Below are 16,399 nucleotides of genomic sequence, written 5' to 3' on the forward strand. Positions count from 1 at the left end.
CAGCCCGCAGCTTCCTCTGAACCCCCACTATGTGACACATCCTTGAGACAGACCTTTTCAACACAAGACCCTTGTCGGCAGCATCCTCCACGACATAGGACTCTGCATCGCAGACCCAAACATGTATCCTAGATGCGGGATCTCGCAATGCTTCACAACCAAGATTTAAGGTACTTTGTTCAGCTGCCCAATTTGGTCTCTGTACCAAGCCCAACTTTACTTTGTCCCGGTCCGGTGCGACCAGATAACCTCAGTTGGTGCTTAGTACTTTTAGGCACTATTTTCACTTAAATCTTTAAAATTGAATATCTCAAGTTCTACCTATTGATTTTTTTTGTTGTTTTGGTCTTAAATAGTTCACTCAATTTTACACTTTTCTAAATTGGTGTGGGATTTTTCTTGTGGTGTTTTCACTTTATTACTGTTTGAAGTTTCACCCCCTCAACCAGTAATCCAATTTCCTGCACCTTTATTACTATTATTATAATGCGTATTTTTTAAGCGCATGGTTACCTAAAAAGTTTCCCAGTGCTTAGCGCAATATGAAAAATGGGAGGAGCCTCAGAAACACTAAGACCTTTAGGAAGGGTCAGAGGATGAGAACAGCCACATTTTTTGCAATGTCCATAACGGGGGGAGTGGAAAAAAACTACAGTCTCAGATGCAGGTCATGCCAAAGTTTTGGTCCCAAAAAGGAAAACGCTCAACAGCCCTGTCATGATTTCCTAATTTCAGGAATTACAGCAAGATTAAGATGACTAGAGAACTATGAATTGTCAGTTTTGTACCAGGACACCAAAGGTCTAAGGAAACCAAGACTACTGTTTGCCAGGCATTTGTGAATGTAGTACAACATCTTAAATTGTACCTGTTGTTCAATGGCCAACCAGTATAGGTTTGTTAACATGCTAGCAGGGGAGGTGAACCTAGGAGGGTGGAGAAAGAGGCGGGCTGCGTTATGTACAATTTCGAGGCATTTAAGCAATGTTTTTGCCACCCCCAGGTACAGAATATTCCCGTAGTCTGGCCTAGAGATAACCAGGCTTGGACTACGGCTCTCTGAGCAGAGGCACGCAGGCAATGAAGGTTCTTCCTAAGCCATTTTAAGATCCCAAAGCACGTAGCTGTCACCTTATTAATCATTTGGCTCGTGGTAAGTTTATCATCCAACCAGGCTCATAGGTTCTTCATAACTGGCACAGGGCTAGGAGGAAAACCCATAGTTATGGGCCACATGTGCCCTCCCCAAAGATTGGGGATGTTGCCCACTAACAGGACCTCCATCTTGTCACCATTCAGTTTTTACTAATTAGCACCCACCCATAGTAAGATTTGCAAGAGACCGGAGTTAAGGGTCCCTACATTCTGATTTTTCCAGTGATGAGAGATAACATGATTTGTGTATCATCCGCATATGAATAATGAGTGAGGCTACAAGTTTCTATTATCTCCACTAATTAATGTACATAAAGGTTGAAGAGCAAAGGGCTCAGAATGGATCCCTGAGACACACCTGACACCATTGGGTGAATTTTTGACCTGTGTTGGTTGGTATGCACCTGAAGGGATACGGTCCTACAGAAAAGATCCTAGCCAAGACAGGGCCGTAACTTCGTTAGCATTCCCTCTAGTCTCTCGAGCAGTGTTAAGTGGTTTACAGTATCAAATTTTGCATTGAGATCTAACAAAACCAATGTAGCAGCTCCACCATTATTCAGCTCATGCTTCAGGAATTTAGGGGCTTATTACGATGGCGGAGGGACCGCCGGCCCGGCAGTGGCGGTCCCTCCGCCATCTGGCTCCCATTCCCCCGCCATAATAGGATGGCGGGGGGAATCGTTCCGCAAGCGTGGCATGCGCAAAGAGCGCCCACCATGCTTCTGCCACAGGCAATTGTGATTGCTTGGCAGAGCAGTTCAGATCACAATGCTGGCGTCAGCCAGCCTTTCCATGGTGGTTCCACCACCATGGAAAGGCTGGCAGAGATGGCTTCGAGGGGCTGTTATGGGCCCCCTCTGTGAGGGGAGCCAGTTGTGCACTGGGGGGTACCCATGGTACCCCACTACATTTCCATGCACGATGTGGCAGGCACCGCATGGTGCCTGCCACATTGTGCATGGAAATGCACATCGTGGCATATTAACATTATGTATGGTGTTGCAGCCAGCAGCAGCATCTGCAATGTTAAGAAGCCAGGATGCGCCCACCATACTGGCGGGCGCATCCTAATTGGGCTGGTGGGATCCTGCACGTCTGCCAGGCGGTCCCAGCACCGCTATGATGGCGAGTGCACTGATGTCCACCCGCCATCATAATGAGCCCATAAGTAACAAGAAGTGCCAATTCGCCGCTATGACCGGCTCGAAACCCCAATTGTGAATGGTGGAGCAGGCCATTAAGTTTAGTATTCTCAGAGTTGTAGGTTCATGTGCTCACTTTAAGTAAACAGAATGACACCACAATGACAAAAATCCAACAAAGAGAACCATAGATATGATTTTTGAAGTGGAAATTACTCCAAAAGCACAAAGCAACAATGATAGTCACAGGTCACTTTTAACCAGGGTCCAGGTGCAATCTGAGGCTGACCGCAATGGAGTTGTGGATTGGATACACTAACCAGGTTTATCCTGGTCAAAGGTGTAGCTTCTGACTTAGTCCCTTAAGTTCCTATCCACAACAGGCGTAGACTTCTAAAGCCCTCCAGGACCTCTGGGAGTCTACTTAAAGACTCAGGGTGTCAGGAAGAGATCAAACGCAGGGTTGCCACGGGACACCTGTGTACTTTCAAAATAGGCCTTTTGTAGCCTGTTGTATCTCTGTAGCTTGCAATGGCAGTCACGTGACACTTGGAATCAACTTTTTCATCCAGGGTACAAGAAAGAGCAGGTACAGTCCTTCAAGGCTCCTCCTACGATATGAACAGCATTTCCAGTCCACTTCTGTTCTTCCACAGGTCCAGACATTTTCTGAAGTTGGTGTATGAAGGTCCCACATTTGTGCCCAGCAATACTTAGTGGGTGGCAATTACTCCTTGGCACTCCATAACCAATGCGAAAAAAGTTCCTGGGCATTTTCATGATGGCGAAAGTCTTCAGCCACAGTCAACTTGGGCTCTGAGACCGGTAGGTAGATGTGTGTGGTGTCCCATTATAATCCTTGTATCCGCCCACAACTAACCCTAAAATGCAGTTTAAGGCAGTCACTGTATCTACAACAAACCCAGAGACCGACGTCTAGTAAGACAAATGTAGAGTCTTTCAGCAACCAGATAGTGGATCCACAAAATTAATCTTGGCATACTTCACGTTTGCCCTTAGTGTTATATGAAAACCCAGCAGAGGAGTCGAGCAAGATTTGACACTCGTGCAGAATTTGACTCCTAAATGTTAAAAAGATGCCCAGAGCTTTCACCCTGCATATTCTGTGGAGTACAGAAGAATCACAAATTCAGATCAGCCTATTGTTTGCTCCTGGGAGGCATCTTGTATCTATTCATGCCTATTCAAAGCTAAATACTGTCTGGGAGAAGCTGGAGAGCTAATGCAAATCCACCTCCAAGAACGTCAGACATGCAGGGAAAAGGTATTTTTAAAAGTTACTTTTCCTTAATATTTAATCAAAATCTGACATCCATTATAGAGTTTTATTTTCAATAACTATTAAAAAACAGTTTTTAAATATTTTTCAAGCTGGTCCCATTCCAAAAAATAAATTAGGAGCATTTTAATCTGTACTCTAGATTCTACATGGAACAGCTAGGCCTCTTGCAGTGGAAATAGCTTTTGCATACAAGTCACTGTAAGGAAATGTTGACATTAAATTCTACGTGTCCTATTTTTAAAAACCACACACTTGAGCTGAAGAAACAGGTTTTCCCTGCTTGTAGTTTCTCTGCAACAACAAATCTGTTTCAGCTGGACTTCTGCAAGACGATACCAGCCTCATGGAGTCTTTGTCAGATACAGCTTGCAGCCTTCCCCTCTATAAACTGGTGAGAGGACTTCCTGGAGGCAAAATTCACATTTTCCCCCTCTAAGCTTTTCAAGCCTAAACCATTGGCTTCACTGTGACCTTGTCCAATGCCTTGCCAACATCATGGAACCCTCCTCAGATACAGCCTGCCGCCTTGCTTAGCTGAAGTATTTTGACATCCCGGACAAAGACAAAGTCCCAAGGTAAAACCGTGTTGAACCTGGTTGGTGTATCAGACCTCCACTCTTTTGTGTTCAGCATTAAATTGCGTCTAGATACCAGTCTACCACAAACATTGACTACCATTGGGGATGTGGTAACAGCCAGCACAGCCAGCACCATGCCACACGAGCCCGGGGGTTATGGCCTACAACTCCTGTGAAGCTCCGTAGGCGCACCAGACAGGACACCAGCTTCACGCTCCCAGAGGCGCTTATCTCCCAGTGAGAGGCCCGCTGCGTTGGACGCGGAACAGCCAGCACAGCCAGCACCATGCAACACGAGCCCCGGAGTTACAGCCTACAACTCTCATGAGGCTCAGTAGGCACACCAGACCTGACGCCAGCTTCACGCACCCGGAGGCGCTTATCTCCCAGCAAGAGGCCCCGCTGCGCAGGAGGCCGGGCCAAGGGCAGGCCCTTCCTGTGCCCGTCTGTGACAGGAGGAGGTGGGCGGGGCCACCCCTTAACCTTGAAAGTACAGGGATATTTACTTGTGATCCTACAGATATTCCTTTGTTGCATAACCTGAGAACTAAAAGGTACTCTTTTGTTTTGATTACTGTGTGGAATTTTTAAAGACTTTGACCCCTGAGGGTGAGTGAGAAAGACCGAGAAAACGTAATTACTCTTGTCTGAATTTGCGCACTAATACTGCTAAAGGCAGGCTGTCAAAAAGGAACTTAAGATGGGCCAAAAAAAAACATACAACTACCATAGGAAAATCACATTCCCCAGAAAAAATACAGATGTCACTACTAAAATATATTTCAGGCGCTATGGGGCGATAGAAAAGCATATTTTAACAGTGGAGGTATCTCTAAGTGAAGCGGCTCAGCCACAAACTACGTTAGCGCAGGTTTTGATTAATGACGTTGAGGCTTCTGGTGGTACTGTAGAGGTGGGGATTCTTAGTAAGGATAACAAAGGGAATGGAGTAACCATGGTAAATGGCTGCATACAGCTTATCTCTGATAGTATATCCCCGTCAAGATCAAATCCGCCGCCTCCCAAACGTCTCAAAAAATCCAGACTCCAGGGTCCTGCTAATCATCATAGTAAAGAGACCATGTGGAACAAGAAGGGAACTACTCCGTTACAGTCACTAAAACAAACCAAGACTATCGTTGTTAAAACCCCTCCAGACCCAAACTATGATGTTATCATTGGTAAACTGGATATTCTGATGGAGCATATGGAGGAAACTTTGGGGACAAAACAAACTAGGTTAATGAAGTAGAGATAAAAAAAGACTCATGTCTGGAACTTCTGACAATTTTCTCCGAAGGACAAAAGGGGAATACTGTACAGAAATAAGACTCTAGGCCAGCCATTCAACCAGCCACTGAAGCTATAATCGCGAGACCCCCCAGAGGACACTGCTTCAATAGAAAATCCTGTAAGGCCCAATAGCCACAATGGTATTAAAAGAACGATGAGATGGGAGGGGACAGGGAATCTTCTAGTTGCAGATACAGGGTAACAGGTGACCACAGGCCTGTATCAAGGCCTGCAGAAACTATTGGTGAGCAAAGAGAACAAATAGACTGCGCATCAGACCGTTTGGACCTCCCACCAGCAACAGCCCCATATGTGGTGGTCTTGACAAACGTCCACTCCTAACCTTAAACAGCAAGGAGAACTGGGTTTCACTGAGAAACAAATCCTTAAATTGGTTGGGTGTAAGATCAGGACTAACTGAAAACCTTTTTATTAATTTTAAGATGGCAAGAAGAGTCAAATGGGTAGGGAGAGGCAAAAATAAGAGCCTGGTGATTGTGTGGTATTGTCCTTTGGTTCACTCGAGCTGGTTTAGACGGTCCTTTACAGAACAGGGCATATTAAAGAAGATGTGAATGTAATTTTCCCCTGCCCCCTGGGGTATTTCTACCGCCCAATACACCGAAGGAACAATCTAAGACCACACTTCAGTATAAAGCAGTGTTCGAGGCTCCCAAATTATGCCGTCCAAACCTCAAACCGGTTATAAAGTTTGTCCGGACTGGACGGTTTGGACTGACGTATGGGAGGGGGGTACACCAACCTCGCAAGAAGAACAGTCTGAGAAATTCAGGTACATCCATCAACTAGAATACTCAAATGGTAATGTCACAGGAAACACCGTCAATGGGGTCAATGGTCCCTCATTTGGTTGAATTCACCTCCCCAGCTGACCTAGGGCTACATCGCAGCAAACTCCGCTAATACAGGCTAAGGTCCCCCAAATGGCTGAAGCTAGCACCCCAGCTGACCCTGTAGACAATTTAGCATCTAAGGTAAACTGTACACTAGCCAAACTGTTGGACTGCTTATTTTGGAATGTTGCAGGGCTACAGAGTAAAATTCAAACTACTGAGTGGCTTGATTTTATAGAGGGCTACCCAATTATATAAGCACAGGTGCACCATATATCAGAATTGTGAAAAGACAGTGAGCTTATTATAAAGACACAAAAGGTGATGTCCACATTTTTTTGGTTAATTCTTTTATTATTCCAATAGAAAGAAACGAACAGCCGACGCGTTTCGTCCCGGAAGGGACTTCTTCAGGGCAAAAATAGATTGGTAGCTCCTCGACGGTGTGGTCGGTCGTACGGCGAAGGCAAGAGTATGGTGATCACTGTTGTACTTTGAATCGGTTAGATAAATATTTTAAAAAAGTAACTGGAGGTCTTCCTATTATTTCTGTCCTCCAAAATGATCGAATTCCGAATCAAGAATTAAAGAGAAGCTGGGCTTGAGTATTCACCTTAGAATAAAGGTAACAATATAAATCTTGTCTAATCTGAACAGAGACAAGTTCATAGGAGGTGCACCATCCAAAGGTTGTGCACCTTAACCTGATCTGCAAAGTAATGACTCCGATCGGCGTTTAGTATGTTTGTCAAACCCTTCCTTAGACCACGGCCGACTCGCAGTAGGAAGGCTAAGAAACGTCCGATCTGTGTCGCGTAGAGCCCAATAACAGCACACCCCCAGTGCGCCTGGTGGTTCTGTATAGAACTATCACTGTGATGGTGGGTGTTGTATCAGTGTGCACATAAACCCCAGTCCACTACTTAAAAGGGGAAATTATAGTTGAGGTTATTGTGGGTCAGGTGCATTGCTATGAAGGTTTCGCCATCCACCAGTCTTTAGCTACCCAATTATATGCCTGCATGAGACGTGGCTCACGGAGCCCATCCATATAAATGGTTACAGAACTTATTTTACCTTGGCGTCCCCATAAAGATATGGTAGGGCAAAGGAGGGATTGTGTACTTTTATATCCAACACCTTACAATTTACAAATATTGTGTTTGTCTCAGATAATCCCTAATATCAATTAGTGGTTTGCAACACGAAAGGTGCTGCCAGTTTAGCAATAATTCGTTTTTACAACAATGCCACTATAAAATTAATAACGGATATCATACACGAAATGACAAATAATCTGGAGGGGATTGTTAGTGAAAAGAAAAACCATGTGACAATTTATGGGGGGGGGCGATTTTAACTTGCGAAAGTGTATGGCCCACTCAAATAAAACGTGCGGAATTACACACTTGGAGGAGGAAGAGCAGCCCCATTTTATGCATAGTATGTATGGCGATAAGATTAACAAACTTGTTTAAATTTGATCTGTCATTTGCTAAAGAGATTACTGTGCCTTATGCTAATCGAAAGAAAACTTATGATGGGAGAACAAATAACAGTATTATTGATCATGTACTGCTGTCGAAAAGATCTGTTGGCTCAGTTTTTAATTTTTTTACCCATTCAATTTCTCTGTGATCATTTTCCCTTAAACGTACAGTTATCGTTCAAGGGTCTGACAAGATTGCCCACCAATTAAAACCTATAGAACTAGCACAACATAATGGGTATTCCACAAAGTGGACACAGATCATTAAGGAAGAATTCCTTACACAGTTGATAACTGAAAAGAAGGATGCCTTTAATCTATACCTAAAAGATACCACCCCCTCGCGAAATTGTTGCGGCCTTTTTGACTATATACCAGGGCGTAAGAGAGAATCTTTTTGTTAACAAAGACAGAACGAATCAAGGGGAAAAAGGGTGTTTTGACGCTACATGTATAAAAGTTCATAAAGCTCTACATAGAACTCCTAGAAGTGCAAATGAGGTTCACTTTCGCAGAGCACAATACAAACGAGCAGTGAAGAGAAGGAAAACGCACATAAGAGAGACCGCTTGGGAAACGTTACAGCAGGCAAGTGACAGTAATAATGAAAGAACCTTTTGGAAAATAGTTAATTAATTCCCATTGGGTACAGACGCGCCCCCTAAAATTGAGTTAGCAATATTAGAAGAACAATGGGTTAAGCACTTTTCTAGCATCTATACTGCACCCTACCCGACAACCACATAGGTCCAGGGACCTCTTAAAAACCAGGTATTAATCCCTTAAGTAACCGTGTCCATCGCCCCGTTCTCCCTAGAAGAAGTCATCACAGCTATAAAGTCAAGTAAAAATAGCAAAGCACCAGGACCCGATGCCATCCCAGTTGATTTATATAAAAGCAACATGGCGCTGTGGGGACCACTATTGACCATAGTGTTGAGGGCCTTATGCATTACGGGCTTTTTGTCAACATGGGGAGAATCAATTATAGTCCCGATTTATAAGAAGGGAGATCGCTTAAACCCTGCCTTTTACAGGCCTATCTACCTGATTGACTCCCTAGTCAATATAGCAGGACGCATAATCTTAAAGAGGCTACAGAATTGGGCTGAAACCCATCAGAAACTGTTTGATCTTCAATACGGGTTTTGTACTGGGATTGGCACAATAGAACAGAGCCTTAACCTAAACATTTTTATCGGGAAGTATGTGAAGATGAGAAAGGGGTGCTCTATTTAGCATTTGTAGACCTCTCATTAGCTTTTAACTGCGTGGTACACAATAAACTTTGGTCAAAACGGAAAGATATGGGGGTAGAGATCCCGATTATTAGCTTCTGGAGGGACCTATACACGGGATGTAGAGCAAAGATAAGGTACGGGGCAAAAGGAGAATGCACAGAAACGTTCAGCGTGGAGAGAGGTGAGGCGGGGATGCGTCCTAGGCCCCTTCCTGTTCTCACTATACATCAACAGTGTGGGGAAGGAGCTAGCGGCTCTTGTAAAAGACTTACCACAAATAGGCCCATGCCCTGTCACGGGCCTCCTTTACGATGACGACTGGTCCCGTACCCCCTTGGCCCTACAGTCCCTGCTCACTAAACGTTGATAATATGAGGCAACTGGGCCTCCAAGTGAACCTATCAGAAACATACATTATGAAATGTGGGAAGAAAACCACAAAATGTAGGAACATAACAATTACTGGAACAAAGGTTGGGTTCACTGACTCCTTCTCTTATCTAGGTTTTTTTTTCCGACAAAGCCAACTCCTGAAATAAGGCAATTGATAACAAAGTATTTAGTGAGGCATGTTGGGCCCTCAGAAACTTTGCATCCTGATGGGCTCAAACCTCCCCGAAATGATGTTAAAAATCTACAAAGCAAAGTGCCTTAGCATAGCTCTATATGGGGTGAGCATATGGGGACACAAGAAGTGTGAAGGCATGCAGGTAATCGAAAACGATTTTTTTAGACATCTTCTGGCAGTTCCTAATAGTACCCCAGTGTACGTATCGCGTGCTGAACTTGGTTCCCCCTTTGTTGCAGATTTGATTAAGTTAGAACCAATCCTGTTGTGGCATGAAATTTGGACTTCAGACCACACCGATCTTAATCGGGCACTTATTAGCGATTGTTTAAAATCACCTTTTAATCCACGCATTGCATGGCTGGAGTACGTTCAACGGTTCTTTTGTGACATGGCCCATCCAGAGTACTTTGAGAAACCAGAATCACTAGAAATGATTAGTAGAAAACTGCTAAAAAAGGAAGCAATGGCTCATTTGGAAACATTAAAATTGACTACCGAAGTTAATAAACCTAGTGTTTAAAAAAAAAAATCTATTGATTTTAACTACTTTTAACACACAGCCATATCTTAAGTGTGTTTTTAATGCTCAAAATAGGTTTATGTTTACGCTTTTTAGATTAGATATATTTCATAGACTAATTATCTTTCCCAGTATGAATGACTGGTCTTTAGACCTTTCAAACTGCCCTTGTGATGATAGGATGCCCCAGAATACAATGCATGTGGTACTCTTTTGTAAATGTTATACTGTATATAGAAAGAGGTATGTTCACCCGCTTATTAGACAAATGTCTTTTGTACAAAGCCACCCTGCATACCTGTTTTTACAATCATTGTCATCATTAGAGATATGCTGCAGAATGTCATCATTCCTATGGGCTGTTTTCTAAGAAAGAAAAAAACATACCAGTTCTCGCCATCCTGATTATAATAGCATATTCTTTGAGGAAGAAGGAAATGCTGTGAGAGGAAGAGCAATGTGAAGTTGAGTCTGAAAATAGCCTTACACCGGACTGATCTAGAAAAAAAGGAGAAAAAATTAGGGAACGCTACCATTTCGTAAGGTACAATGACAGATTGCCAAATATAATCCTTTTTTTAACAAGTTGTGCCTATGTGCACACTAAATATAACCATAATTTATTAATATGTAGCGAAATGAACTGTTCACATGTTTTTATTTGTGGATCTCGTGGTATATTATGCATAACTGAAGCTTGCAATTGGGGAGTGAAATGAAATGTATAAATCTCTGTGCTCTGTATTGCTCTTTGATTTTATATGTACAAACGCTTTTATGGATGTTCTTTTTTATGACTCCGAATAAAGTTATATGACTGACTACTATTGGTAATTTGCACTTTTTGGTGCTACTTTTTCTTAAATCATTAAAAATGCATATTTCTAATTCCCCTTATTAGATTTTTGTCATTTTGCTGTAATTTACTTTATTAAAGTATTTACTAATTGTGGTGGACCTTAGTCGACTTATACAAATAACCACTTTTGCACCAGGTCTTTAGCAAAATTCTTTGATAAAGGTTTTGTAAAATGTATCACCTTTACACATTTTTTCCAAATTGTCTTCTATGAGGTATTTTGCTATCCCAGTCAGTACAAGTTTTGGATGGTGCATCACTAGTTTTACATCTTACCAACTGCAAGCAACAAGGAGCTTGTACTCTTCTTATTTGCTTGCTGCTGCTGTAACTTTCTAGTTTCATCTATTCACAGTCTTGGGTGAGAGAAGCCAGAGTAACAGTGAGAACAGTTAGCCGAGTGCTTACTGCACCTGTTTAATCCTTAGTCTGTTTCTTGTTGCCAAAAAAGAGCGTCCATTCCAGTCCTGCTGAAAAAGTATAAAGATCTGAAATCGGCAGAAAGCGTAGGAGAGTGATTTTTCAGGTTTGTTCTGTTCATGCACACAACTGGAGTTACTCCTATTGGAATTTTAACAGTGCAGGATTATAGATTGTAGTCCCACTTCGAATGACGGATGTGGACGTGATTTTAATATATTCCAGTTTATTCTTCTACATGGTCCCACCTCTACTGACTGGTGTAGAAGTAATTCTAACATATTACTACTAAATAGTTGAGCTGTATAAGGGGACATACGTTCAGGTGGCTTGTTTGGGTCACTGGTCTCCTGTAAACAGTTGCAGAAATTAGTAATGGTGGTGGAGGTCAGGTGAATGCCGAAATCATTGATGTGTTTTATCTTCACAGGAGAGTCAGCAGAATCAATCAAAATCACCAGTTTATCAACAAAATGGTAAACATGTAATTTCTTAATGTCTTTGTACTTTATGGCGATGTTACCCACTAGTTTCTCATTTAACCACGATATCCTGTAATCGCTGGTTTACCGGATTGATGGCATAAAAGAATTAAGGTGACCTTAAGCATGCATGAAATTTTTGTTTTCCTCAGTCCCAGAATAGCAGACCTGACACCATGTTCTAGTGCTGTCTGAGCAACATTTCCTATCTGGTTGTGTAAAGCACAGTCTTGTGTCCCACCAAATCTCTATTGCTAGAAACCATGTCCTGGGATGTAGGACGGCAGTCGTGCTCACGGAAGGCGGTGGCTCCCATGTGCACCGATCTTTTCTCTGGCTGCCAAATTCATTCAAGTTAAAGGGTGCACAATATTCCTTGACTGTGATGATCATCTTAAGCAATAGCAGTCTTGCAAATGGGAATAATTGATATGTAGAATTCCTTTGCTTCGAGAACGAGTGTAAAGAATCACTGGTGGGATTACAATTACTGAAATCCTTCAGTGGCATTTTACAGGCTTCACTGTGTATGTATTTGGGTTCTTTAGTCAGGCTAGTAAACAGACTATTCTGCCCAACCCATGGTCCTCCTGCTGCCTCACATAATACTCCCAGACACGTGGACCTTGCAGAGAATGAAAACCTGTTAGAGATGGAAACCTTTAATAATTCTAAAATCCCCCCCCTAATGTTGCCTGTAAGGAAACTACAAGTCACCTTCGGATACTCACACAGGCTATTGGCCTGTGGCTATGCACCTCCATATGGTCCTGGTGACTTGCAATATTATTCTTATATAGACTAGAAGTATTATATCCCCAAAAAAACCTTCCATGTCATCCCTCTGAAGAAATTGAGTTGCAAAAGACTTATAAATGTAATATGTTTATCTAATGTCACGTGGTGTACTTGATAAAATATTACATAAACATATAACTTTCATAAGGTTAGCAGTCCATTAGAAGTAGTTTGTATTTCTTTACCAGTGTTAAATTAATAAAAAATTTTGAAGCAGGCCAATGTACAATGAATTTGCTGCATGTCGAAGTATTGATAAAAAGATTTTCGTAAACAAATATTTCTTTATATTATCATGCACGGGGCACACCGGATATATCATAGGGAACCGAAACATTGAATTTTGAGGCAAAAGAAATGCAAGATTCATAATCACCATTTAGCAACCTCTACTAAAAGACATGCCTTTGATTTTTCGTTCACTGTCTTAGTGTTTCATGTTCAGAGTCCTCAGTATTCTGATAATTAAAATGCAGTTCACATTGTTGCCTAGTGGTAGTTACTTCATATGATAAATTAATCGGTTTAGGGCTGAACGTCTTCTAATGCTGCACAAGTAACTTTTACTTTTAACATTTGCAGTCTTACATACTGGAAAAAGATGGTTCATTGTATGTCCTGTTGTGGAGACTGCATCTTCTGAGCGTTGTTCCTCTGCCACCATGCCTGCAGAAGAAATTAAAGGTATAGTACTCTATACTAACCCGCATGCATTCCAGTAAAACATTCAATGTGTGTGTTTTTGTTGAATTGGCAACTGTTCCATTGTTTTGTAATAATTTGCTGAAAAAGGAGTATGATAGCTTAGTATGTGGGGATAAAGCGAGAAAATACACTCAATGTTAAAAGTAAAACATATTTTTATGTAGGAACGTGTAATACAAATAACCTTGATCCTATAGCATCCACCAATTACAGTGCCAATGACCAATGCCGCTTCTTATTACTAAGAACACTTTCCATCCATTCAGCTTGTCATTCAAGAAACTTTCTGGGGAAATTTCCTCCTTCCATTACCTCTTTCCTCAAGGTAATTGCATGAGCATCCGAAAAACACAATGTAACATTAATCCAGGTGATTTGATTGTTTTCGGTAGCACATGCAATGAATTGTTTCCTCTGCACCCATCTCTTCAATGCTCTGAGACATGGTATTGAATTTTAGCCCAGCCAGGGCTGCTTTAGTTTCCAGGATGGTGTATGGAACCTGGATGGTGCCTCTGTGTCCTCCTCTTTTGGTACTTTGTTTGTGCCCACTGGCTCTTGGGAAGGGGAGTCTAAGTAACTTCCTTGACAACAAATTGCTGGTATCACAGTATGCATCCAAATGTCAAAAAACGCAGGCTCTACTATTCATGAAAGGGGACAGGTGTCAGGAGTGGGCACAACAGTGGACACAAGTGTTGTGCTCTCCAGTCTTCTTCAAATAAATCTCTGCACCACATTTGACACTTAAGGGCCAATTACGATGCCGTAGGAAACTGCTCCGACCCTCCATCAGAGCAGTTCTTCTGGCATCGTAGTCTCCTGTTTGGATTAATTTCCGACCGACCCATTTTGATTGAGTTGGTCGGAAATTAATCCAAACAGGATTTCCAAATGGCATATGATGGCCTCGAAGAGCCCATCTGCCATTCAGAAAGGGGCCTGTAATACCAAGGGCTGCTCTTTCTGCCTGAGGAAGTACCATGGGGATACCAAAGGGGATGATGGACGGAGCGCTTGAGCAAATCAAACACTCACCTCCAGTCAACTGATCTGGGTTTAATCCATCACCATTCTATAGCTCACTTCACCACCCCAGTTAAGACATGGTCATTTGCAAATCAGTCTCACCATGTGCCTCATGGGAACAGTTCAGCCCGAACTGCCAAGCCATGTCTTCCCTGGACCGGAAACAAGCATCCTGTTCCCATAAGGCCCTGAGTTGGCAGGGTATGCCCAGACGTGGGTCCCTTGCTCACTCTACCACTGGATTCAAGACAGCCTGGCTGATGAGGATTATGAATCTGATACCGGTCCAGGGATGCTTGTTTCTGGTCCAGGGAAGACCTGGCTTGGCAGTTCGGGCTGAACTGTTCCCATAAGGCACAGGGTCAGACTGATTTGCATATGGCCATGTCGGAACTGGGGTGGTGGAGTGCGCTAAAGAATGGTGATGGATTAAACTCAGATGAGTTGACTGGGGGTATGTTTGATTTATCCAGTATTATGGGTGTCTTTCATAAATTGACATGCCTGAATCATTCCCCGTCGTCGAGACGGGAGTCTTCAGTACATAGAAAAGCATTGTCCTATAGACATATATATATATAGAAAAATAGGCCTAAGGGCCTCGGCTTAGTAGCCTATCTATGTCCTTTTCTAAAAAGGACCAAACTCCAGAAGGTAGCCAATCAGCTACCACCTCCCTCTAGAACCTTCCTGTCAGGAGCCTCAGTCTCTCAGATTTTCTACTGCACGTTGTGCTAGGGAGTCTCCACCTGAGTTCTCCTCAGGTTTCCTTGTTTAAACTCTTTTCTTCACAGAAATTGGATATTTTCTTCATAATTCTACTATGGCTGATCAACAGAAGAAGGGTCTCTTCAGAGCTTGCACTTCTTGTGGTAACAAGAGGCTCCATATTGATGATAAGCATGAAACCTGCTTATACTGTCTTTATCCGGACCATACTCCAAAAGAATGTAGAATTTGTAGAACATTCTCTACAAAAACTCTAAAAGACAGAGAAGGACGACTATTACTCTGGTTGAACAGGCTGAAAACCAGAGACAACCTGGAGTCTTCAGAGGACGATGAGATAGCTTCTGTTTCCTCTAAATTATCCTTGAAGAGGCCAAGGGTTGCTTCCCCTAGCCCTACAGACGTTCCTCCTAAAAAGACTGTCAAAAAGTCTTCAGAGGCAAAATCCACAAAGTCTGACAATGAGGTTCCTGCCTTCAGGAAGCCTGCGCCGTCGTCGACGACGACTTCGATGACGCTCTCCTCAGCGCAGAAGACTGTGTCTCCAGTCTGTTTCGACGTGGACGATGACGGTGTCGACGACGACGGCGTCGTCCGCCTTCTCTTCGACGACGACTACTCCGTCGACGGCGGGTAAACGTGTGTCGTCGATTATCCTCATTAAAAAGCCATCGACAACTATAAAGATTTCGGCGTCGACGACGACATCCGTGTCAACGACTAAGCCGAAACCGTCAACGCCTACACCGTCGACACAGAAACTCTCGACGAGCATGCCGTCGACGAAGACATCGACGACGAGTGCACCGTCGACGAAGGTACCGTTGACGAAGATTCCGTTGACGAAGGTACCGTCGACAAAGACGACGACGACGACGACTGATATTCAGTCGACGACGACACCGTCATCGTCGACACCATGGAAGCAATCTGAGCTGATTTCTACGTCGTCAGCTGCCATTCAGCCGTCTACGATCCCACCATCGACGACTGGGCCATTAACACCAGCAGATGGTTTGCATCAAACCCCTCTAGGAAAAAAGGGCACAAAAAAGTCAATAACGCCAGACTTAACGTCTCCCAGTAGGGTGCAAAAGTTGCCCCCAGCTCGCCTACTGCAGGACGAGGAATCAGACGAGGATCTGTATGAACAGGCTACCAGTCCTTCAGACCTAATAGTGAAGTGCCAAAGCACTGATGATGAGGGGAACGAAGTAGAATTTACAGA

General features: G+C 43.1%; 1 protein-coding gene across 1 annotated transcript in view; it reads left to right on the forward strand.

Annotated features, from left to right (window-relative positions):
* Positions 1–16,399, forward strand: part of WNK2 (WNK lysine deficient protein kinase 2) — a 581,173-nt gene that overhangs the window by 412,857 nt on the left and 151,917 nt on the right. Inside the window, exons 17-18 of the mRNA XM_078661612.1 lie at positions 11,859–11,904; positions 13,291–13,392. Of these exons, the coding sequence (XP_078517738.1) occupies positions 11,859–11,904; positions 13,291–13,392 (148 nt within the window). The remainder of the gene's footprint in view (positions 1–11,858; positions 11,905–13,290; positions 13,393–16,399) is intronic.

The sequence above is a fragment of the Lissotriton helveticus genome, chromosome 9 (assembly GCF_964261635.1).
Source record: "Lissotriton helveticus chromosome 9, aLisHel1.1, whole genome shotgun sequence".
Taxonomy (NCBI): domain Eukaryota; kingdom Metazoa; phylum Chordata; class Amphibia; order Caudata; family Salamandridae; genus Lissotriton; species Lissotriton helveticus.